Below are 25,415 nucleotides of genomic sequence, written 5' to 3' on the forward strand. Positions count from 1 at the left end.
TAGATCAGCTTTCCCTGTAACAGCCAACCATAAGGGGTGCTTGTTGTTCTCCTTGTGTCCAGAGGTTACCGTGTCCACCTGTAGCACTGCCACTTCCACCTATCTGACTTAGGCAGAGGGGCAACTCCCCCTCCTCCACCATATCTCATGGCCAGCTAATAGAGGCAAATTGTCACTCCTCTTTGGGGGGGGATCTAACCCCCTCTCATTATTTGTTAGGATTTTTTTCTGCATCTTGGGTGAGAATTAGATCAATAGGGCTGGCTTGGTGCAGTGTTTAAGGCATCAAACTAGAACCTGGTACAACCAGGTTCGAATCCCTTGCTGGACCATGGATGCCCACCAGGTGACCTTGGGCCCATCACAATCTCTCAGCCTAACTTACTCTCACAAGGTTGTTGTGGGCATCAAGTGGAGGAAGGGAATGATGTGAAAAGTCGTTTTGAGTCCCTGATCAAGGAGAAAAGCAGGATATAAACATCATTCTTTTTTTAATTAGAAGCTAGTGTGATGTAGTGGTTAAAGTGTTGGACTAGGATCTTGGAGACTCAGGTTCAAATCCTGACTCTGCCCTGGAAGCTTGCTGGGTGACTTTCGGTCAGTCACACAGTCTCAGTCTATCCCACCTCACAGGGTTGTTGTGAGGAAAAGATGGAGGAGAATGTAAGCCGCTTGGAGTTCCCATTGGGGAGAGAGGTGGGGTACAAAGTAAACAAATAAGTAAATAAATAAATACCCGAAAACTGTTTGCTGTTATTTGCTATTTTTAGAAGCATGCTGATGTACTTTGTACCTCCTGAAGTGCAAGACAGATTCAATTTTATATGGATATCACAGTGTATAATTTATACACATTACTAGCAACCAAGCCTGTTGCTGCAGAGAGCAGGAATGCTGCTGGGGCGGTGCGACGAGCCCTGGAGCGCTCCTGTGCTGCACAGTGGGCTGATTTTGGCCCCAAATGGGCCCAATTCAGCCTTAAATGACCTGAAATTGGCCTGCTGTGGAACACAGGAGCGCTTCAGGGCTCATCGTGCCGCTCCAGCCGTGCTCCTGCACTCTGCAGCTGCCCGATTTTGGCCTGTTTAAGGCCAAATTGGGCCCGCTTGGGAGGACTGCACCAGCACATCAGGTCTCACTGCCACTTTCGTGGCAGCACAACCCTCCAGAGGCCCCGAGGAGACTGGCACAGCAACGGAGAAGGCCAGCACAGCAGCTTTCCCAGGCCGCTGGAGGCCCTGAGGAGGCAGTGGGAAGGCAAACCATGTTGCCGCCAACTCAGTACTTATTCCCGCAGAGTGCGCCTGCACAGGGATAAAAATTGAGTACTCAGCAACACAGTATGTCTTAGGATGTTTTGAGTCTCCAAAGAATTAACAATCCAGAGACTCATAAGGACTTGCCGGGGGGGGTGTCTCATTTTCCCCTCACCCATTATTTCCTCTGGTCCTTCCATAAAAGCTTTCTCTCCATCCTGCCCACCATATAAATTATCCTTATCCGTCTCCTTGTCTTCAGCTTTAATTCCTTTCTTCCTCCTAGCAGCCTCTATCCTGGAATATTATAGCACAGTTGTGTAGTAGGGAACCCAAGGCCGAGTTGTATGGTGGGGAACCTGCAAGCACTTCTAGGGGGGAGTACATTTTTTCTTGTATCCTCTTTATCACACTTAGGCTTGCCATTTCTCCTGCTATGGTGGAAGGCCTCCCACTGACAAACTTCATTGCCCACTGTTGCTCTGAATGGCTGTGGGAGCAAAATTTTTAAAAACAGTGACATCACTGATTTCATAGAAAAGAGCAAGAGTCCAGTAGCACTTATAACACTAATAAAATTTGTGGTAGGATATGAACTTTTGTGAATCACAGCTCACTTCTTCTGATATCTGAAGAATCCCCCCAGTATGGTATCTGAAGAAGTGAGCTGTGACTCACGAAAGCTCATACCTTACCACAAATTTTGTTAAGTCTTATAAGTGCTACTGGACTCTTGCTCTTTTCTACTGCTACAGACTGACTAACGCAGCTGCCCATCTTGATCGATCACTGATGTTGCTATGCCACTTCTGTGTAAAACTTGGAGGTGACAAAGGACAGTTCTAAGAATTGCCCTTCTGCTTGTTGTCAGGTTTGGCCTGGCAAGCCTCTCTTTCTGTCTTCCTGGCAATCCCAATATCCTCCATTTTCTCTCCTTCCTTTTCTCCTTTCCACCCACCAGCCAACTGACCTTTTATCTACTCCCTCCATCTTCAGCTATATTTAGTAACTTCATTTGTACGCAATGCGGAATCAAAGCAGCTTACATCATTCTCCTCTCTTCCATTTTATCCTCACGATAACCTTGTGATTAGGGATCTCGTTCCCCTGATCGGGATGGGGAATCCCCCCCAGCCTCTGCTCCCCCCCCCACTTATCTGGCCAGTGAGGGGAGGAAAGATACAGAAAACGGGCCCAGGAGCTCCAGAGCATACGCCTGCATGCGCTGGAGGACTTCTTTGTTGTGCTGGGATTTGATAAAAATTGGCTCCCTACACTAGTGGGGGGGCCAATATTGATCAAACTGGCCCCAAATGGGGGCCTTCACTTTCCTTCTGGATCACTCGTGCAAGCAAAGCACACCCACAAAGTAAGTCCCCCCCACAACCTCCCCCCCCTCGGGTTTGGGACCTGGGGGACCTGGCAACCGTATTTGTGGTGTAGGTTAGGTTGAAGACATGTGACAGGCCCATGTTCAACCAGCAAACTTCAGTGGCAGAGTGGTGATTTTTACATGGGGTTCCCAGATCCTAGTCTGAAACTTTAATCACTACACAAAAATAGCTTTTGGTGTGTGGCTGCTGCTGAACACAAGCAAGCAGCCATGGTAGTAAGTCAACTGGTGGTTGTTGGTGGCCTTGGCCCTGATGAATCCTCCCTCAAAAGCTGCCCTGGCAAGTGTCCTACTCTCCTTCCCTGCCTTTTCCTGACAGAAACCAAAGTTTGAAGCCTGCCTATACTATTGTGGTTGCCTAACAACAGCCACTGAGGATATTCGTTTCTTAAAGCTACAAGTGCTGCTTTTATTCTGTGAGTATTTAAAAAACAAACAAACGTGTACTTATTTTTTAATTCCAGACTTTTCTGCAAATCTGGGGCATTTTTCAGGTTTGTAGAAAGATCAGTCTTGTCTGTTCCTGGATCCAGTTTCCAGATTTAAGTATCCACAGATTTGTCAAGAATTAGATAATGATTATGATTATGAATGGGTGGCACAACTGTTTATATGTGGTTGCCATGCTCTTCCTTGCCCCAGCTGTCCAGTGATATCCTCTCTCTCACTGGTAACCTCCCCACCTGGAACACTGAGATCGGAAGGCACGTGCTCTATTCCCTCTAACTGCCCTGAGAGGTATGGTGCTAGAGTTTCTCTTCATCGCTTGCCAGCACCCCTGGATATTTGCCCGTCTGTACACAGAGACCTTGCATTGTGCCTGAACAGCTGCCCAGGTCTACAGCTGCCCCTAGGGGTATGCAGTAGCAGTGAGCAGCAGTTACAGGATGCAAGAAGAATTGAGGCAACAGTCCTTAACTATATAACTTTTTTACTACAAAAGCACAACTCTTTGGTAATACAGGTAGAAGACTAAGGATGCAGGCTAAGGAAAATAAATGAACAAAGATTAGTGACTAGTTCAAAGGAACTTGCAGCTTCTTCTCGCCAGCTCCAATGTGGAAGCTGACAGGTGAGTGCATCATAGCTAACTTGCCAGTACCTACAGATGAGTGCACGCATGCACATACAGAAACAAAGGAACAGCACCTTTTGAGACTCTGGATCACAAAAGTCCCAAAGTAGGTTACCTAGTCTGCATGTATGGTCCTAGACCCCAGAAGCCCACCAAATCAAAAAGGGGAATGCTTTCACATTGAGCTGTAAGGAGTAGCCATTCGGAACTGCCGATTGGTTTCCTAGGTTGGATGTAGACTGAAAGACTCTATCTGGGTCCTCAATCACCGTACCTACTAAGTGCTATGTCCCCCTAGTTCTTGCCCTGCCTCATTCCACGACAGTGGCAAAGTCTATAGTTTTGTGGAAGAGCTATTGAAGCCTAGTAGAGCCTACACACTACCCAAGCATAAAAGGGTGGGAATGGCCTGTAGCTGTTGAATTGTAAAGTTTCCAAACTGACACTTGCCTCTGACCAAGCCAGAGGCTTCCCTAACTTTCCCCTAACAACATGGCATAAAAGGAAAGGAGAACAGACACACAGAAAAGCTTACTACAAATCCATAGTCCCCAGTTCAAATCTAACTTCTGTCATGAAACTGCTAGGTGGCTTTACAAAAGCGACTCAGTCATCGCCACTCTGATTTGAAGCAATAAAAATATTATAATAAACGTTGTTATACAAGCTTCTTTATTTTTATTTTACTGAATTTATATATTGCTTTTTAACTTTGGAACCTTTATTAAAGTGCTTTACAATCAAGAAACAAAACAATTAATAAAAAAAATTATGAAAAGCTTTTTTTTAAAAAAAAGCCCTAAAACATTAAAAAATCCCGTAACATATTCAACAATATGACCAAAAAAACAAGCGGAAGCATAGGACCAGTAAATTCATATTACAGCTGTTACTCAAACCATCCTAATGGCCAATGGATGAGAATAGTCTTTGTCTTCTGCTCAAATGACATCAGTGAAGGAGAGAAATCATGCAGTAGTAGGGTTTCCAGGTTCCCGCTGGGGAATCCTTCACTGCCAGTTTCTGTTTCCTGCCACTATTCTTGTGGCCCACAGGAGATAAATAAACCTGGACATGACATCACTCCACTCTAGGAATCACCAGAAACCCCGTGGTTTTACCACAGAGTTTTCAGTCATTCTTAAAGAGGTGTGACATCACTTCTGGGTTTCCCCTGGAAGTAATGTCATCCCATCCCCCAAAAGTGTCCCTCCCAATCTCCTGCTGGTTGCCAGATCATGTCTGCCAAGCTTATGGAAGAGAGAATTCTATAGTGTTAAAAAGTCCCTTGCTTATGGCAGATAAATGTCTTACAAACACTAAAATTGGTAGTTTGGATCCTAAGCTCCCTTTCTATTTGTTGTAGACACTTCTGCTTGTGGAGGAGGGAGATAGACATTTTCACAGTTCCTCACTTTGGCTCCTATTTGGAGTGCAGTGATATTTCTGTGGAGCATAATATTGGGTAGTATAAATTACTGAAGAGGGAGAGGAAAAGATGGAAAGTCACAGTTTATGCAGCTCAGTCCTCCTCGTGCTACATAGGATCCAAACCTGTAGATCTTACAGCATGAGAGGGATCATACAAGAGCATCTGAAACCTAAACTATTTAAAGATTTAAAACATCATGAATTGTGTCTGTAAATATTTGGAGCCAATAAAGTTCATTGAGCACAGGTGTAATGAGCTCTCTCCTCTATTTTAGGTCTAATAGTAAACAAACAGCAGTATTTTAGATGAAATGAGCTGCCTCAAGCATTTTCTAAATAACCAAAATAAATAATAGATAGAACACTCTGTGTGTGCACGCATACACACATGCACCTGCGCATCCAGTCACATCACCACAATCACACTTTATTTATTTGTTTATTTATTTATTTATAGCCTGTCTTTCTCACTGAGACTCAAGGTCAATAAAGATCAAACATTTAAAGAACACTGCAATATGGTATGGCTTTCAGAAATTTGAATTCAAGTAGAAACTGACATAAATCGAAAGACAAAGCTGAAATAAAGCATAAGCAATTTAACATGACATATTAAATGACGCAGAACATGTTCAGTAAGTATACAGTAGTGTAGTCCCCATTCCCTGTCCCTTCACCAGCATTTTCCTGCACTCTTTCCTTATAAAAGCTGTCCTGAATAATTCGGTCTCGTATGGTTCATAGAACGCCAGGAGAGTGGGGGCCCTCCTAACCTCGTCAGGCAGGCCATTCTATAAGCTGGAGGTCACAACAGAGAACGCACGTACGGACAGTTGTTGACTTTGCCCATTTGCAGCACAGCACCTGTTCAGATGAGCAAAGCTGCTGTGGAAGAGTATATATAAGGAGAGAGGAAGTTCTGCAGATATGAGGAGCCAAGGCCATGAAGGATTTTGTATATGAGAACCTTGTACTGAGCCCAGAGATCAGTAGCCAACGGAGTGACTGCAGAATGGGAATAATATGTATGCTCCACCTAGCTCCTGATAATAACTGAGCTGTAGTATTCTGCACTAACTGGAGTCTCTGGCCGTTTTCATACACACCCCGGGAGATCGCGCAAACTCACGGCATGAAGCATCTTCCTAGCATGATCTCCTGGCACAATCCCCTTTAATGGCTTGATGACATCAGAAAAAGGGCCATTAAATGGGATCGTGCCAGAAAATCGCGCTAGGAAGACACTTTTATGCCGTGAGTTTCACGCCATCTTCTGGGCACATGGCCGTGTGAAAACAGCCTTTGAGTTTCCAAGTTGTCTTTGAGCGGAGACCTACGTAGAGTGCATTACAGTAGTCTAGTCTCAGTGTTGCCATAACATAAATCCAGCTGGCCAGATGGACCATGTCAAGATAGGACACCATTTTCTTGGCTAGACGGAATTGGAAATAAGTGTTTTTTGCCGCTGAATTGCTTCTCTAGTAGCAGTGTTGGATCCAGTATAATCCCTAACCTTAACTGAGTCAGTGTCCTACAGTCCATGACAGTCAGCAAGAGTCAGCTGTACCCCATCAAAAGTGGGAAGCACAATGTCCTTCAAAAACTAAGACTGCCCAATCAGCATCACTTCCAACTTTTCTGGGTTCAATTTCAGCCATTTTGTTTGTTTTCAGCCATTTGACAACAGCTGTCAGACAGCGACTCAGGACCTCTACTGCATCTCCAGGGGATTGAATAGTGAGATTCAGAGCTGAGTGTCATCTGCATAATGATAACATCCAATTCCATAGCTACAAATGATTTCTCCTAAAGGCTTTACATAAAGGTTGAATAACATGGGGGATAAGACTGAGCCTTGTAGTACCCTGCAAGATAATTCGCAAATTAAAGATAACTTTGAGTCATGAATGATTTAAACCAGCCCAAGGCACATCCCCGGATACCTACTTCTGCCTCCAAATGCCTCAACAGCATGGCATGGTCTACTGTATCAAAGGCTACAGACAGATCCAGTAGGAGCAACAAAGAAGCATAGCCTTTGTCTACATTCAGATGCTGATTACCTATTAAAGCCACTAGCACCATTTCCTGGGCTTGAATCCAGACTAAAAACAGAGCACAAGAGTTATCCAAGAAGACTGGAGCTATTGTTACACATGGCAGAATTGGGTTTTTAGATGACATCTCCCCTTCAGTCTTTTAAGGTCTCTGAAAGCTGCTGTGCCTAGATCAGCCTTTGAGAGATAACCGTAACCACAGTATTTTGCACATTTATCTATAATTAATAGTGAACCTGGACCCTGTGTGGGCTGTTAGAGAACATGGCCTGGTAAATACATTAGACAGGTGTATCTGCCAGCAGGTGTTGTGGCTCAGGAGGCTCTGCTGTACTCTGGCCATGGTCTTTCAAGGAATCTTTGCCCTCAGAGTCCTGGCCTGAGTCTGCAGGGAGGTTGCATGCTGCTAGCCTTGCACTTTGCCACTTCTGTGCCACTTCTGCCTGGGCCCTCTGCCGCTGCTCCCTTAACATGCGAGGTAATCAGGAGAGACTACAGGTCCTGGTTCATGTCCTGCTTGGAAGAACCCTGGTGATGGTCTCAGAGGCAGGCAGCAAAGACTCACTTGCAGGTTCTGGTGCAGTGGTCTCGGGTGCTGGTGAGGCATGGTCGGCCAGGGCCTTGCTTGCAGGCTCTGACGGAGTGGTCTCTGGTGCATGGTCAATCAGTGGTTCTATAGCACCAGGCCCATCCGGACCCAGCTTTTCTCCAGGCTCTTCCTCTGAGCCCCCCAGGTCTGAGTCACTGGCCTGGTCAGATGGGATCATGACAGGGAGAAGGAGGGGCAGCTGTTGCCACCATGTGGACCAAATTGACAGAGGTAGTAGAACTACAGGTGGGTGGAGGAAGAAAGAAGGTTGGGAACCCTGACTGCTTCCTGCTGACGGGTGGAGAGGGGAGCAGGTATGCAGCTGAGCAGGGTAGAGGGCAGCAAGGGGATCAGAGTGGTGGAGATGGAGGCAGGGTAGTGGGGAGAGGGTAGGTTTGCAGGTCCCTGGCAGGGAGGGAGCAGAAGCCTGAGGGTGGATTGCTGAGTGAGCAAACGGGGGGGGGGGATGGAACCCCCCACAAGTGTCACGGGTCCTCCACTTGTATAACACAATAAACTGATCCAGGTTGTATAGTAAATGGCAGAAGCAGCTTTCACGCTAGTGGGTCAGCCAGCCTACAGCACTGCATATGAAATTCAGAGGAGGCAGAGAGCCATTTGCCACAGAGCATGACAGTCATGTGAGTGAGATGCTGTGCAGCTGCAGCCCAAAATTCTTCACCCTAGGGCTCCCAGCAATTAAACTAACAGCTGCCACTTGAGGTGTGTGAGGAGGGACTAGATCACTGGCTGTATTTAATTGCACAATTTGATAGTCTCACTGTTAGCGCTCCATCTGATGATCATAAAGGATCACTTGGAAGGCATTTGTAGGCCCATATTATGGCTCAGCTTATTCATTCTAAAGAGCCAAGGCATACAGCGAAAATTTGAAATATATGATGACAGCAGCAAGAGTATATGCAACAAAATGGAAGGCAGAATCCTGTCTAGATATGACAGATTGGATGAACAAATTGTATGAATATGTGTCAATGGCAAAATTAACTTCTTATATACATAACAGACCAATTCAAGAATTTCAGGAAAAAATGGAAAGTTTTTTTTGATTATGTAGCTGCAAACAAAGGAAAACTAAGAGTAATTAATAGTAAAATAGACTAATTGCTAAGTTAAATAGTTCAATTATTAATATAATATCCTGAACATAAAATGTTGAATATAAAATGTAGAATATAAAGTATTTTAAGTAAGTATGGAGATGGAGAAATATTATGTAGTTTAAGTACTCTGATATATATTTTGTTCTTATTTATGTATTGTTTACTGTTTATTCTTTTTTCAAATTTTATACATACATACATACATACATACATACACACATACATACATACAAACAGAAGAGCCAAGGCAATGAGAAAGGGTGCGTGTGAACTGAAACTCTAGCTCTGACATGCCTCTTTGCAGGAGACTTGCGTCAAAATTCTGCACTGTAGAACTTTACCTTGGGAATATTTTCATAGCTTCAGGTTGTGTCATAAGGACAAACAGTGGGTGGATTCTGGGTTCACACAGACAAGTGTGTGACTGTGCCTTCAAGCTAATTATGTGATTTTACAGATGTGGGCTTTGTGAAAACCTGTAATGAACACAATTTAACGTTACTAATATAGGTAAGAAATATGTAGCTTAAGGAGTGTCAAAAGAGAGATGATTTTTAGTTTTCCCTTTGGGTTTCCGGTTCACCTAGGTTGCCTTGTTATGTTGAGATGTTCTCAGAGCCAGTAGCTGGGATTCCTGCCTTGGGGGATCAGGGAATGCCATTTTCCCAGACTCCCAGTGCCAAGGCAGGTGCAAGGGAAAGGAACTGTAGCAACTTGCAAACAGCAGTTAAAGAAACCGCCCGAAACAAATGAAACTAAAAGCAGTTCTTAATAGTTACATAACCGCCTCCCACAAAAGATTCTCACTGGTTTATTTCAGCCTTTACGTTAACTACAAGTTCATACCCAGAAGCAACTCCGATGTATCAAGGCTCAGGGAGTGCCAAGTTCGCTCCATACCCCACTTCGCTGTTTAAAGGGAATTTAAATCTTAACTAAAGAACAGGAAGCATTTTCCCACACTGTGTAGCCTACCAGGTAGCACACCGAGCAAGGGCAATTTGCACTGAAAGGAGGGGAGGGTTTTTTTTTTTAATTACGCGGTTCACTTAACAAAGAAAGGCATAGTTGAGCCCATATCTTGAGTTTTGTGTCTTCATTCCTGGGTGCTAGGACATCATTAATTGATGCTAGTAACTCAGTTAATGTAGGCAGTATTTTAGACAATTAATTGACACGTATTTATTTATTAAAAATTATAAATCATTTTTCTGCCACAAGAAAGCTTGGAGGCATTCAAATATGTCTTAACAACATGGACATGTATTAAACAAGGAAAAAACTTGAACAGCATTTTCAAAACTAAATCTGATATTGTGACATTATACATAGGTCAATAATCTTCTTGCACGCTTTTGCAAGCAAAATAGTTAATAGGGCAGTTTTAAAAAGTGACAAAAGCATATTGTCATCTCCTTCCACTTCTTTTTTCCACTAGCATAATTAAGAGAGAAGACATGTGTATGCTCCATGGAACAATATGGAAAAGAGAAGTTTCTACCCAAGGGGGGGGGTAGGTGGGAAGAAGAAGAAATAAGGTAAGCTGCAGTACTGCAGCCCAAGCTCTGCTCATGACCTGAGTTCGATCCCGGTGGAAGCTGGGTTCAGGTAGCTGGCTCAAGGCTGACTCAGCCTTCCATCCTTCTGAGGTTGGTAAAATGAGTACCCAGTTTCCTAGGGGTAAAGTGTAGACGACTGCGGAAGGCAATGGCAAATCACCCCGTAACAAAAAGTCTGCCAAGAAAATGTCGTGATTCGACGTCCCCCATGGGTCAGTAATGACTCATTGCTTGCACAGGGGACTACCTTTACCTTTTTTACTACCATTGTGAAGAGCAGACTTATGCCTGCAAGTCAAGACCTAGACACACACTGGGTAACAGGGTTGGATTGGCCATTCAGCCCATCAAGAAAAGTTCCAGTGGGCAAATGGCTGCTTGCCTGGCCCAGAGAAGGATGGACTTGACCCAGCGTGCTCCACATGGTGATGGAAGTGCCTGACCTTGCCCCACCTGGCACAAGATGCGCCCATTCTGGGCTTACTCACCCAATGTGGTCAAGAATGGGTTTGGCCTGACCTTGTCCAGCAAAGGATGCAGCCAGCCTTGGCTTGCTTACCTGGTGGGGTAAGGTTAGGCCTGTCCTGCCCAAGCCATGCTGATCTGGCTGGGCAGGCTAGTTCTCCCCACCCCTTTGGGGGCAAGGGCAGATGGGGAGGAGGCAGGAAGGACAGAGGGTAGGACTATTCCCAGATCTGTTTTTTCCTCCATCTACCCTTGTCAGGTAACTAACTCTGATCTTTGTTTTCAAATCAAAGTTCCTCTAACCTTAAAACATTCCCTACATGCTTTATAGTATTCACTGAAGGGCACCAGTGTAACAATCAGCTCCTAAGAATACCAGCATTACAATCTAAGAAGCACTAAGCTAGGTAAATGTCAGTATCTGGGAGAATTTGTTCTTATGCCAAAACAGATGTCATACAATTAATGATTCTTGGGCATAACTTTTACAAGTCTTCTGGTATATCTAGGATGGACTGAGTTTGCAGATTTTACAGATATAAGTTTAGTTGTCAGTTTTATGGCCTGTATCTCACCTGAGTGCTGTACAATGGTTATGTATGATCTTGCTGAAATTGTTATGATGTTGCTTTATGGTGGTTTTGTTGTTAGTTCTATTGTGGTTGGGTTTTGAGCTTTTGCACTGTCTTTATTATTTTACTGGTGGGTGGGAAGGAGAGAAGGAAACAGGAAAAGATGAAGATATGGGGGCTGTCAGATGAAAGGGAAAAGGAAATAATGTAAGGGGGGAATAGGGGAAAGTGAGGTGCCCCACACAAGCCCTTGCCATTTCCCCACTGTGCAACTGGGTCAGGCTCAGTTGGCACTGCTCATCTTGGCCAGAGCTTTCCTGGGGAGAGGCTGCAAGTGGGAGAGAAGGCAGGAAAGCTGAAGGCAGCAAAGGGAGGGGGGCATGGTCTTTTCCAGGCCTGTTCTGGCCTTTGAGAGAGGACTCACTGGAGCCATGCCCAGCAGCAACCAACAGGCAACTTGCTGCCACCCAACTTTCGTAACTCATCCAGTGCTTGCTAGTGTTCAAACATCCCACAAAAGTCCATGTGCTGTACTGGTTTCACACCATGAGCTGGGAGACCCAGGATTGAATCTTCATTCTGCCATGGTGCTCACTGGTGACTCTGGGCCAGTCACACACACTCAGTCTAACTTGCCATATGGGTAGGGTTCCCAGGTGCCCGCCAATGGTGGGCACACTCCCGGGGGTTTGCCTCATTTCCTGCCAATCCACCAGCGATCAGTGGGAGGTGGCGAGCCACCTGGAGGTCGCCCACCACTTGCAGGCACCCTGAGAACCTGCAGAGCATGCACTCCCGGAAGGCACAACAACATCACTTCTGGAAGTGATGCCGTCACACTGGCCACAAGAGTGCTCATGCACTTTGTTTGGGCCCGATTTTGGAGTGCTCTCGCTGCTGATGGATGATGTCACTTCCAGAAGTGATGCCATTGTACAAGCACCGGAGCATGTGCATGAAGAACATGGAGCACACAACAGATATGAGGTAAGTGCCAGATTCCCCCCGACACACACTAGGAGGGCATAGGGACCTGGCAACCTTACACACAGGGTTTTTGTGAGGATAAATTGGAGAAGAGAAAGCTGTTTTGTGCCCTCACTGTGCAGAAAGGCAGGGTATAAATAAAGTAAATAATTAATAAATGTAGCTGAAGATGGGAAGGCAGATAAAAGAATGTTTGCTGAATGGTTGGGAAGGAGAGAAGGAAACAGGAAAAAGTGGGGATATGCAAGCTGCCAGGAGTGAAATAGGAAATAGTGTGGGCATGGAGTACAGGGGGAAGTGAGGTGCCCCATTCAAGTCTTTGCGGGTTTCTCACCATGCAACTGGCCCAAGCCAGCAGCTGGCACCACACAGTTGGGCTGGAGGAGCCACACAGAGTTCTTCCAAGGAGAGACTGCCAAGGGAGGTAAGGAGGGAAAGCTGAAGACAGGATGGCAGATAAAGGTAGGTTTGGCTGAAGAGTGGGAAAGAGGGAAGGAATCAGGAAATGGAAAGGACTAAGGGGGGTTTTCATCTGTCCCTTCCACTGTAGCTCCAAATGTCCTCTGAAATGCTGCTCCTGAGGGCAAGGGACCCCTCTTCCCCGGAAAACATGAGAGGGAGTTGGAGATCTGCAATGGAAGAGAAATGGCAGGCACACACTGTTTGTGGAACTCCACCAAATTCAAGCCCTTTACTTTTAATAATTGAATTCAAATGATGGCAAATTGAAAGGTTTTCACAGAAGGATCTTTACTTCTTCTTCCTGTCTGCCCTGCTGCACCCCCTGAGACTCCTGAAAAGATATTCTTGAGTGTCAGGGTCCCTTGGGAACAGTGCAGTAGCAAGGGGATCACAACAACAACCCCCTTCCTCGCAATTTTTCGAAGAAGAGTGAAGGGCATTTCTGGCCATTTCCAATGCAGGCTCCTGCACTGCATGAGTTGAAGGTCCCACAGTCCTACAGAGTAGCTTTCTGAGGGTAGAAACTGCTACAGTTGGAAAGCTGGAAATCGATAAAGATGCTTTCTATAAACTCTCCAGATAACTGTAAACAAAAATGTGAATTCAAACTAGAAACAACTACACAGTTTCTTTATATGAAGGACGGTTTAAAATAAGTTTAATTTTCCAGGGTTAATGGAGAGCCTAGATTCAAACAACTGCAGGGTTAGAAAAGCAAAGAGGATTTATGAACGATCCAACTTAAGTTACTTTTGGACTGTAAACTATCACTACCGTTAAACAGGAGTCCAGCGGCACCTTGAACACTCACAGCATTTACTCCATCATAAGCTTCTTTGAGTCAGAATTTATTTCATCAGATGGAGTGAAGTGTACATCCACTAGGCTGAAGTTTTTCGATGCATCTGATGAAGAGAGTTCTCACTCACAGAAGTTGTACTGAAATAAATTTTGTCAGACTTTAAGACCTTTTTATTTTGCAGCAATGTATTAACACAGCTACCCATCTGGAATTACAGTCACTGATGTTAGTTTCAGGTGGGTTGCCATATTGATCTGCAGAAGATGAGCAAGTTTTGAGTCCAGTAGTACCGTATGACCAATAATATTTTCCAGTGTATAAGCGTTCCCTCCATCAGATACCTGATGTGCTTCAGTTGCCCCAGCCTGTTGGATAATTTAGCCCCAAATGGACTTTATCTGAAAAGAAGATTCATTCATTTAATCCCCATTATAGGGATTTAATGCCTATTTTTAATTTTGTTTTCTGTTTTAAATGTTTAAATGCATTGTAGCTTACACTGAACTTCTTCCTGGAATTCCAAATCTGCAAGTACATTTTCCACATCTTTAGGTGACAAAATAAAAGCATCTGTAAACAGGCTGATAAAGGGCATTATCATTAAGTTGTCCCTATTAGATATGTATTCCACATTATTTAGATTCTGTCATCACCCAGAACAAACCACTTAATAACATATTCCCATGCCTCCAGCGCAGAAGACGCTGGGAGTGAGACTATTTCCTTCTTCACAGAATCCTCTTGCCTTCCAGTAATCTATTCTGTAAGGTAAATTAATCGTGGGAATTACCCAGGGAAAAAAAATAAAGCAATAATTAATTCCTACTTTCAAATGTCACCAAAATGTATAGACCCAACTCCCATTAGCCAATCAAACGTGAAGTTACTTTTTTTTCTGTAAGAGAGTTGCAAAATTAGGTGAACACTACTTAGTTTCTGCCTGCAGGGTATGTGGGCTCTGACAAACTGTGATCGGTACACTGAAGATTTAGAGTGATTGCTACCTTTGCTGAAAAGATTAGCTGACACACCTTTCTTTAAACAAACTGTGTTCTTTAGCTTCATGAAGATTTCTCTCATGCTGGCACTAAGCTACAGATATTAAAAAGCATATGCATTGTCTCAACTGTACTTTCAAACAAATTACATGTCTATACTGATAGCTTCCTATTCAACCTTGTATATTAAGACATTTCTATATGTTTGTATGATACTTTGAAATGTTTTATAAATTACTACTTCAGAAAAAAGTCAGAATGGCATCCTAATTATCCACAAGACAACATAATTTAAATTGGAAAATCTGTGGTGTCAAGATAAATGGACAACCTGCAGTAGTACAGAGTCGAGATTTCTGGTCCCTAAGGCAAGGCACTGTTGCCTCATCTTGAATCCCTGCCATCCATCCTTTGCCCATGTATAAAGCAAATACGTTATTTCAAATTGTGTCCATAGTTAACTACATGCCTAACCTTTCCTGATTGATCTCCTGCTCCACCTTTCCTCATTTTTATCTGGTTCACACTTTTTAGTTGAGTATGGTTGTGGAGAGTGCCCTCAAGTCATAGTTAATTTATGGTGACCCCAGTGGGGTTTTCATGGCAAGAGACTAACAGAGGTGGTTTGTCATTGCCTGCCTCTGCAACCCTGGTCTTCGTTGGAGGTCCCCCATCCAATTACTAACCAAGGCCATCTCTGCTTAGATTCTGAGATCTGATGAGGTCGGGCTCACCTGGGCTATCCAGGTTAGGGTTGAGTAGCACGCAGTAAATAATAATAATCTATGAAAACTCAAAAGTTGTCAACAAAGTTTATCATACTATACAGTATGAAGTGATTCTCCTGGTCTGAAACAGCTCCAGGGGATACGATTTGTCTATCACTTAATTCACAGCCTCCAATAAGGCAAATAGGGTCCCCTAGGCTCTTCTGGGTTGGAAAAACCACACGAGATGGAATGCTGAAGCCCCTTTCCACCTCATGCAGTGGTCCTGATCTGTATAGTTGATGGTCTGAAAGTCAGGCCAGGGAATCCAGATCCAGCTTATGAAAAATTATCTTGTTTAAGTTTGACCCTAAGTGTGTGCATCAAAGCAAACCCATAGGTATTCCATACTGACACTACTAAAGTAGCCGTACTTCCTTAATCCTAAATGCCCTCCATCCTAGAATTCACACCAAGAATTCAACCATGGGAACTAAATTCTGTTTGTGAGTTGGTACACAAAGAGGGAGACTGCAGGTAAGGTTGCAAATCCCTTCAGCGTGACAGGTCAAAATCAGAAAAGTGAAATCGATTGCTCCTGTGCTAGCTTGTAGGAGCGAAGGTGAGAGATGCAGCAACAAGCCAGAGCCTCTAAAATGGCAATGCAGGTGTAGAGTACTGGATGTGCAGATCTGCTCAGCGGGAGATACACTTTGATTCATTGATGGTGGCTCTGCTCAGTTTGATTGTGGTACAGAATAAGGGAAGGAGGTGGCATTGCAGATTCAGGATGGCCGCAAGAGTTTTCTGACCTCCCAGGGACACAAAGGACGGGGGCCTGCAAGTCTGTTCCTTCACAGGGGCAAACAGAATCTCTTGCCGGATTGAGAGATGGGCCTTTCTTATAGGTGGGAAGGGGGCTTATTAACCTTATTTTGGTCTCTCTCCAGCCAAAAGTGATCTCTGATTCCTTCCCTCTTCACAGTTTAACATGTAATTTTCATCACGCTTTTGAAAAAAAGCCCTGTCACCCTTATCAGGAAAACTGCTTGCCATTTTTTCTCTATACATCCTGAGCTATAAGCCTTGAAGGAGGAAGGGACACAGCTGCTGTGGACCCATTATCACTCCTCCACACAGTGCTCACACAACTGGGGCACACGAAAGGGAAAGGGGGGGTGGGGAAGAGGCAGCTTCTGAAGGAAGAAGGGCAAGAAGCGAGTTACCAAATGTCTTGAGCGCTAAGGTGGGACACCCCATTAGCAAGCACAATGGATGTGTCAGGAGCTTCTTTACAATCCCCTCAGGGCTAAATGCCTTCTTGTAATGTTGGCACCACCGTGTAGGCTTTGACTTTACTACAAGCCTTTAATACTCCAATGCAGGAAACCCTAGCTCTACAAACAAAAGACAGGGAGACAAAATGAAAATCTTGAAGAGCAATACTGGAAGGATAATTCCCTGCAACAGCTGTCAGGAACTTCACTGCCTGGCCATTTCAACAGTCCTGAGCTCTTGACTTTCACCAGGAGGAGGTGCTTTCCTCCCAACTTTCAGAGTGCCCTACTGACATCATCTCAGAAGAAATCAAATCCTCTCTTTTAAGAGAGAACAAGATGGAATCTTCCTAACTGTCCAACCAGCCCATCTGAAACTGCTTTATGGCACTTCCACATTCCAGAACATGTTGTAATTTAAGGGGGGTTGTGCCACACAACCTTGCAAGCTGGAATCAGCAACAGCTTGCTGTTAAATCAGAACAAACTCTCTTCCAAGAATATGTTTTCCCACAGCAACAAGCAGTGTTGCTTCCAGAAAGTTTGGCACATCATAAGCAATGGTTGGAAAAATTCTAATAAACTGATCAAACTGTCAAATACATCACTCCATTCAACTAATAATAAAAAGAAAGTGCTGTTCTAATTTTTTTACAGAATTGTTTATTGTTTCCAATGCTCCACAACAAGAAGTGAGTTTTTTTTTTTAAAAAACCATCTCTTTTGCTCTCTGTTTGATTGTAATTTGACAATCCCCCATCACCAGCCAGCAAAAATATGTTTTGTCCTAGTGCCTAAAAGAAAGTAAAATAGCTTCCAGGCAAGCCTCAATGGGGAGGGCTTTCCAGAGGTGAAGTGTCGAATTCCCTGTCTTTAGTTACACAGAGAGCAAGGCTTCAGAGGCAGTTCTTAATGGATGGGCTAAATAGTATGGGAGGAGATGGAACTTCCCCTAGTTACAGAGGAAATAGATGTACCATGACACTTTGTCATAGAGCTAAACTACAAGAGACAAATTACACGAGGATGTTCATATGAAGGGAGTCACAATGTTAGCTGGGAAGCCAAGTTTTAAAAGACAGATCGGAAGGTTCTGTCAATTTCCCCTCTATACAAAGCCATCCCAGAACAGGAGGTGAAACTGACAGAGCCTTCCAGAGGTGAAGAGGAAATAAACAAACCCTCTGAGGAAAGCCTTGGACAATACAAACCCTCTGAGGAGCTATCTTTGCTGGCTCTGTTGAGAGAGGAAATTGACAAAGCCTTCCCATCTGTCTTTTAAAACTCAGCTTCCCGGCTAACATTGAGACTCCCTTCACATGAGTGTCCTCGTGGAATTTGTCTCTTGTAGTTTAGCTCATAGGGGTTATAGAAATAAAATAAAACAAGTGGGGGACCACAAAACCAGGACCAGTTGTATGGTGGGAACCTCCAAGGGCTTGTGGGGAGCAACTTGCTTTCTCCTGTATCCTCCTCCCCACACAGTTTCTCTCCCCCTGGCTCCTGGCAGCCTCCATATCCTCAATGTTCCTTGTTTCCTTCTCGCTAGTTTTCTTCTCTCTTTCCCACCTACCAACCAACCAATCTTTTATCAGTCCCCCATCATCAGTTATATTTATTATTTATTTACTTTAGAATATACCATATGGAAATCTGTGTTAGATGAAGGTGGGTTAAAAATTGGTGGAAGGAACATTAACAATTTGAAAGATGCAGATGACATCATGTTAAAGGCAGAAAACCATGAAGACTTGAAATGACTACTGATGAAGGTTGAAGGAGAAAGTGCCAAAGCAGGATTACAGATGAACATCAAAAAGACAAAAGTGATGTCTACTGAGGAATTACACAGTTTTAAGGCTGACAAGGTAATAAATTGAAATTGTTACAAGATTTTCTGTTCCTTGGCTCAATCATCAACCAAAAGAGAAATTGCAACCAAGAAATCAGAAAAAAGACTGAGACTTGGAAGGACAGTCATGAAGAAACTAGAAAAGATTCTTAAGCATAAGGAAGTGCTGCTGGAAATAATACATACTATGGTATTCTCCATTATCATGTCCAGATGTGAAGAAAGCTGTCATGAAGAAAAACAATTCATTTGAAATGTGTTGTTGGGGGAGTTTTAAAGATACTATAGAATGCCAAAAAGACAAATAGGTGGGTTGTAGATCAAATCAAGCCTTAATTCTTCCTAGAAGCTAAAATGATGAAACTTAAGCTATTGTACTTTGGTTACATCATGAGCATAAAACTCACTGGAAAAGACAAAAAATCTAGGAAAAGTTGAAAGTAGTAGGAAAAGTGCAAAGACTCAACATGAGATGGATTGAGTCAGTAAAGGACGGCATAGCATTCAGTTTGCAAGACCTGAGCAAGGCTATTAATAACAGGATATATTGGAGGTCATTAATTGATAAGAGTTGCCATAAGTTGGAAGCAACTTAATGGCACATGACACACAATCTTCATTTATATCCTACTTTGCTCCTCAATGGGGATCCAAAGTAGGTTACATCATTTCACTTTCCTCCATTTTATCTTCACATGGTAAGGTAGGTTAGGCTGAAAGTGTGACATTAGCCCAAAGTCACCTGGGGAGCTACTACAGCAAAGTAGGGATTCAAATTTGGGTCTCCCAGATCCTAGTCTGAAATTCTAGCCACTACATCACACAGCCATTTTTAGGGTAGCTGATGATTATCAGTAGTAAGTAGCCAGGCCTAGCCAAGAAGTCCTTCCTCAAAGGCCAAATCTGCCCTGGAAAGGGTCTCCCCCCACTTTTTCTGACAGAAACCAAGGCTTCAATGCTGACAATACTATTGTGGTTCCCAACCAATGGGCACCAAGGGCATTCTTTCCTTAAAGCCACAGGTACTGCTTCTATCATTTTGGGAGTTACCTGCCTATGTTTTTTTTTTAGATATCAGATTTTTCTGCAAACATGAGGCTTTTCTCTGTCTTGTCTGTCCATGACTCCAATCCCCATATTTAAGTATCCACAGATGGGGTCACATTGCACATTAGATATACTGATAATCTGAATGTCATAATCCTCAAATCACCCATATCTAAAAGCAGATTATGAATGTAGTCCAAATAAATATCCAACGTATATAGTCTTTGTAAAGCAATTGTTTAGCAACTAACATCATCAATCCCCCAAGCAACTTGATAATAAAACATCTCTTACTCTAAAACGGAATGAGTTGTTGCCTGTGGATGGTAACGATACAGAAGAAGGCACTGGTTAACTCGAAAGACTTCACCACCTTTTCGGAGATGTTCATAAAAGTAAAGCAGATCTTCTGGGGTGCCCTAGAATAGATCATATTTTGTTTAGTTCAAAAGTTAAACTTCTGTGTTCATAGGCACCTAAAAGCCACTGACATTTATGCATAAAGCTACATAATGAGTATTAGATGCAGAGGAGTTAGCCGTGTTAGTCTGTAGTAGCAAAATCAAAAAGAGTCCAGTAGCACCTTTAAGACTAACCAACTTTATTGTAGCATAAGCTTTCGAGAACCACAGTTCTCTTTGTCAGATGCATCTGACGAAGAGAACTGTGATTCTCGAAAGCTTATGCTACAATAAAGTTGGTTAGTCTTAAAGGTGCTACTGGACTCTTTTTGATAATGAGTATTGGGAGACATTTCCTATGGAAAATATATAGCTGATTTGAAAATGGGGGTATGGCTACATTACTACAGGAAGGGACGGAGATGAAGAAGCTTGCACTTTTGCACATGTCTATAAAATATTTATACATTGATTCACACCCCTAACTCCTACGGATGGTTTATTTTACATATTTCTAGTTGCTTCTACAATATTTCTAAGCAATATAGGATATACGCAAGTATAGCCACAAATAACATAGATTTCAAGACAGGAATGCTTTGTAAAGTACAACATTACTATATAATACCATGAAATAGGATTTCTAATAAGAAAAAATCAATACTTTTCAAATTTCCAAGATTGTACCTACTGAAGCAATCAAGTGACATGCCCCAATATTATTTTTCTGCACATCAGGCTCTACAACAGTTTAAAAATCCACTTCTAAAATCCTATGCCATTATTTCATGCAACTAATCGTGATGACTGAACATCTGTTTCAATTTACCAACACTGTAGTCACGAGAGAATATAAAACAACCCATATAATCATCACAAGGTCTCAAAATATTGTTTGTTTCTCATCCTCTTCTCTGTTACCAAGATGTCATATGATGGTGCTATATAAATAAATGAGTTACACAGCAGGAGATATTTGTTCAAGCATGGTAGCATCATATTTAAAATGACTCACGAGACAAAAGCATAGGCCAGGTAATCTAAACACATGCTACCGAGGTGGGCAGAGGCAGGTCGTTTATTAGAAGCTATTTTACATCTGCAGAAAATACAAATACTAGAATAATTAAAACTCATTGTCCTTTTACCCAATTTTCTTTAGGTTGCCTGTTAAATAAACCTGCCCTTACACATCTTTCTCCTGTTTTACCAATTGGGCCTTTCATTTCTAGAACTACACAAGTAAGCTGAACAGCAGTAGTTGGGGCGCAGTACCTTTAGAAGCTGGAGAATAGAAAGACACAAACTGAAAGCAGATTTCTTGCTGAATTTGTTGAAAACTGATTCTCCATGACTGCGTAAGCTATCTTTGGGATGCTGAGACCCATCACCACCAGAAGATTTTATTGTTCCCTGTTAGTCATTCCAATATTCTAAGGTTAAAGACAAATATTTAACATGGGGGGGGGAGTTATAATTCGTATTAATAGGTGTGTTTTAAAAACTTATCAGGTAAAGGATCTGTGCAGTGGGAGAATGAAAGAAAACATAAGCACCAGAAAAAGGAAACCAAAATTCTTTCAGCCTACCATCCATCTAGATTTATCTCTCCCCTGTGCCCAACTCTGTAGTGTTGCTCTATGTCAATAGTGAAATTTAAACCTGCTTCTGTTCCTCATGTCACGCTCCAAGCTAAGTCAAGTTGGCCACATGGTTCTAATTACCATGCAGCCTGCTACCCAGGGTCACACATGCCTATTTGAAGATTTCACCTTGCTATTATAGTGCACTCAATGCTTAGGAATTTTTATTATTATTCTTTGAAGTAACAATTTCATAATTAAGAATGCTACAGTATAAATACTCAACAGCTAATTTCAGCACCAACAGATTTTCAAAGTGTAAATTATGTCTGAATAATCACACCAAAAATAGCTAAAGGACTGCTTTAACATAAGAAGGGGGGATGGATTTGAAAGAGCAGTGGTGCCTAGCTCTACGGTTGTCAACTTCCAGGTCGGGGCTGGAGATCGCCCAGAATTACAACTGATCTCGACAACAGGGATCAGTTCACCTGAAGAAAATGGCTGCTTTGGAGGGTGGACTCTATGGCATTATATCCTGCTGAGGTCTCTCCCCTCCCCAAATCCCACCCTCCCTAGGCTCTACTCCCCAAATCTCCAGGGATTTCCCAACCCAGAGGTGGCACACTTCTGTTGTTGAGCTGAGTTTAGTAAGGAATCCATATGGATTTAGCAGAGAACAGAAAACAGGATAAAACATGTAGAAAGCAATGTGCACATGGGAAAATACAGAAGGAATAAATGTGTTTTCTTTAGATCAGGCACCAAAGATATGATGACGATGTACTGAGAGCTGATGTAAAGTAATGTGAGTCCAACAAGTACCTAGTTCAGATCTCATGCCAGCCGGAAGCTCGCTTGCTTCCACACACATTGGATAATGCACGTTCAATGCTCTTCAGCGATCATTTGGAACTGGGTTTTCATGTGTGAAACAAAAAACCCACTTCCAAAGGAAGTGGTACATTGCATTATTCAACATGTGTGGAAATGGCCTAGGTGACTTAGCTCTGCCTCATCACCTACCTGCAGTGTGGAGATTAAAACAGTGTGGTCAGCCCAGCCTTATAGGGCTGTTTTAAGAATTACTTGAGATAACGGCCTTTTTCACATGCCTAAAACCTCCGGAAAATCCCATAAAACTCACGGCATGATGGCATCTTCATAGCACAATTTCCCATTTAATGGCGTGATTTCTGACGTCATCACATCATTAAACGAGGAATCGCGCTATGAAGACACCATCGTGCAGTGAGTTTTGCGCAATTTTCCAGAGGCATTTACAGTCGTGTGAAAACCGTCAATGTACGTGAAGTAATCTGAACACTATAAAAGCTAAACATTATTTAAAGGCTGGTGCATAAACAATTATTACTAGCCGTACATTTCCACTGACTTTAGGATAACAGAAGTGGTTTTATCATGAATTGCACATTGAGAAAAAGTTTTCAACTGCTGGAGGCCTACAGTGTAATGCTAAACAGAGTTGCAGCAAAGGTGTAACTCTCTTTGGGACTGCACAGCTAGTCAGACTGTAATAATACCTGCATTGCCAATAAGAGCCTGCCAAATTGAATTTGGTTGACACTCATTGCATTGGTGAAGGATTACAAAACAGATGAGCTTATACCTTTGATATTTGTAGGTTATATAAATATCAGTTCTCCCAAGGCTCTACTGTGGCTGTAGTATAAGAGCTTTTACCTATTTCATAGCTATTGTCAATTCCAACAAAAATAAGCCTACAAGTAACTATTAAAGGTTTGTCTTGATAGCTGCACATAGTGTCAAAGAAAAAACGTCCACACAATTTCTGTATATGATACACGATAAAGACAGAGACTTGCTCAGCTTTGAAGTCACAAGACCTCAGCATATGTAGAATCATGATTTCCAGGCTCACTTCTCTGATGGATATAATGGAGTAAGAAAAAGAGTAATAAAATGCACTGTAGAAGGCAGAGCTGGAAAAATTCCTACATTTCTGCTGATAGTGCCTAAACATCTAAAATATTTTAACCCATTAAATGTTAATAAGCGTCTGTGTATTATGTGCCATCAAGACGCCTCTGACCTATGGCAATCCTATGAATGACATACCTCCAAAATGCCCTCTCATTAACAGACTGCTCATATCCTGCAAACTGGCTTCTTTTATTGAGTAAAGCCATTTCATTTTGGGTCTTCCTCTTTTCCTACTGCCTTCCACTTTTCCTAGCATTATTGACTTTTCCAGAGAACCAAAGTACGATAGCTTCAGTTTTGACATTTGAGCTTCTAGGGAGAATTCAGGCTTGATTTGATCAAGTACCTAGAAAAAATTGTGTTGGCTGCAGCTGAAGACAGAAACCACATTTCTTTCTGTTCTGGCAGGTCCTTTTATAGTAAGAAATGTTTGAACATCATGCATTCACGCTTGCCCAGCTTATTTAAACTGGCTTACAAACAAACAGATGGATACCTGGGCATGTGCAAACAGACTCTTCTTGACTTCTTATGGATATGACAAAAAAGGAAAGGTACAAGAAAATACTGATTTACAGCACTACACACTCTAAGATTGCATATAACAAGAAAATTTCAAGGGATTCATATTATGAAGTGTAAGTTCATACTGAAGCTCTAGCCTTATCTGCACTTATCTGAGAGATTTGCCCCCAGGTAAATATGAATGGGATCAGACTGTTAAGATGCAAAAAACAACTCAAATTTCAACACTATGAATTTTCAAAAATGTTTACAGAGAGCTAGATTCTGGAAAATCATAACAACATGCAACGAAGGAGACTTAAGGACTAAAACTAAAGATTAGCTCACACTGAAGCAAAATTCCATGAATGGGAAGTTTAAGTGACTATAAGCAAGATCAGGCCTCTTTGAATAACTGGCTGCCATTATCATTGGTGAATCACTGTTGGACTCTGACCAGGGGCTTGATCATGAAGGCCTTCATAACAGCTTCATATATCTATCATCCAGTCACTGAATCACAGTTGACATTTGTAGCTACCTGTTCTACCTCTATACAAATCAGGACTACACAAGACAGCATAAAACTCTCACAATGGCTACTAATTTTTCGCAGGCGTAGGTTTGTGGCACGGTTTAGCTTCATAGGTATTTCAAATCATATTTTTCTTCCAAAGTGGTCACCAGAGATACGTTTAAGGTCTTGTTAGACTCCAAAGCATTAATCTGATGTTTAGATCATTTTAAAAGAGTTTTTCCCAGAATTACACAAATCCTGTTAAGCTTCTTGCTAGCTATATGACTGAACCCTATGGTATGTCCTGATAGGCCTTTAAATCATTTTGACCCAATTCTAAAACAGGAAATCTGTGATGAAGTTATAATTGCTCTATTGTTTGGGAAATAAAGTTAAAGGATTACTCTTCTGAAACAGATGTATGGGAGCAGCACCAGCAAAAAGAGTGATCTAATTAAACATGGAAGGGATGGAAAAGGCAGAGATGGGATTGGGGTGGCTACCTTGGTATGCTTAGTAACATACTAGAAGATATATTGCTAAAAGGCTTGTTTTAAAAGTGTTTATAGGTCTAATTCATCATTGGCTACAGCACTCTCTTTCTTGGACACTTCTCAAGTACCGATGTCTGTTCATTTTTACCCACGATGTGCCAAGAATATCAGAGTCTGTGTTTTGTCTTGATTTTTCCCCAGAGCACCTTGACAAATGATTTGACAATCTCACTATATTTTAATTCAGCTTCTAAAAAAGCAAAGCTGGATGTAGTTTTCCATTCTAAAGGTTTTAAAA

At 42.5% G+C, this 25,415-nt stretch overlaps 1 protein-coding gene across 3 annotated transcripts in view; it reads right to left on the reverse strand.

Annotated features, from left to right (window-relative positions):
• Positions 1–25,415, reverse strand: part of B3GNTL1 (UDP-GlcNAc:betaGal beta-1,3-N-acetylglucosaminyltransferase like 1) — a 302,350-nt gene that overhangs the window by 82,814 nt on the left and 194,121 nt on the right. For all 3 annotated transcript variants that reach the window (XR_008596943.1, XM_054978791.1, XM_054978790.1), the window contains exon 8: positions 19,948–20,072. Coding sequence is in view for 2 of the 3 variants with exons in the window: in XM_054978791.1 (XP_054834766.1) it covers positions 19,948–20,072 (125 nt within the window). In the remaining variant the exon portion in view is untranslated. The remainder of the gene's footprint in view (positions 1–19,947; positions 20,073–25,415) is intronic.

This window comes from Eublepharis macularius, chromosome 4, assembly GCF_028583425.1.
Source record: "Eublepharis macularius isolate TG4126 chromosome 4, MPM_Emac_v1.0, whole genome shotgun sequence".
NCBI classification, from domain to species: domain Eukaryota; kingdom Metazoa; phylum Chordata; class Lepidosauria; order Squamata; family Eublepharidae; genus Eublepharis; species Eublepharis macularius.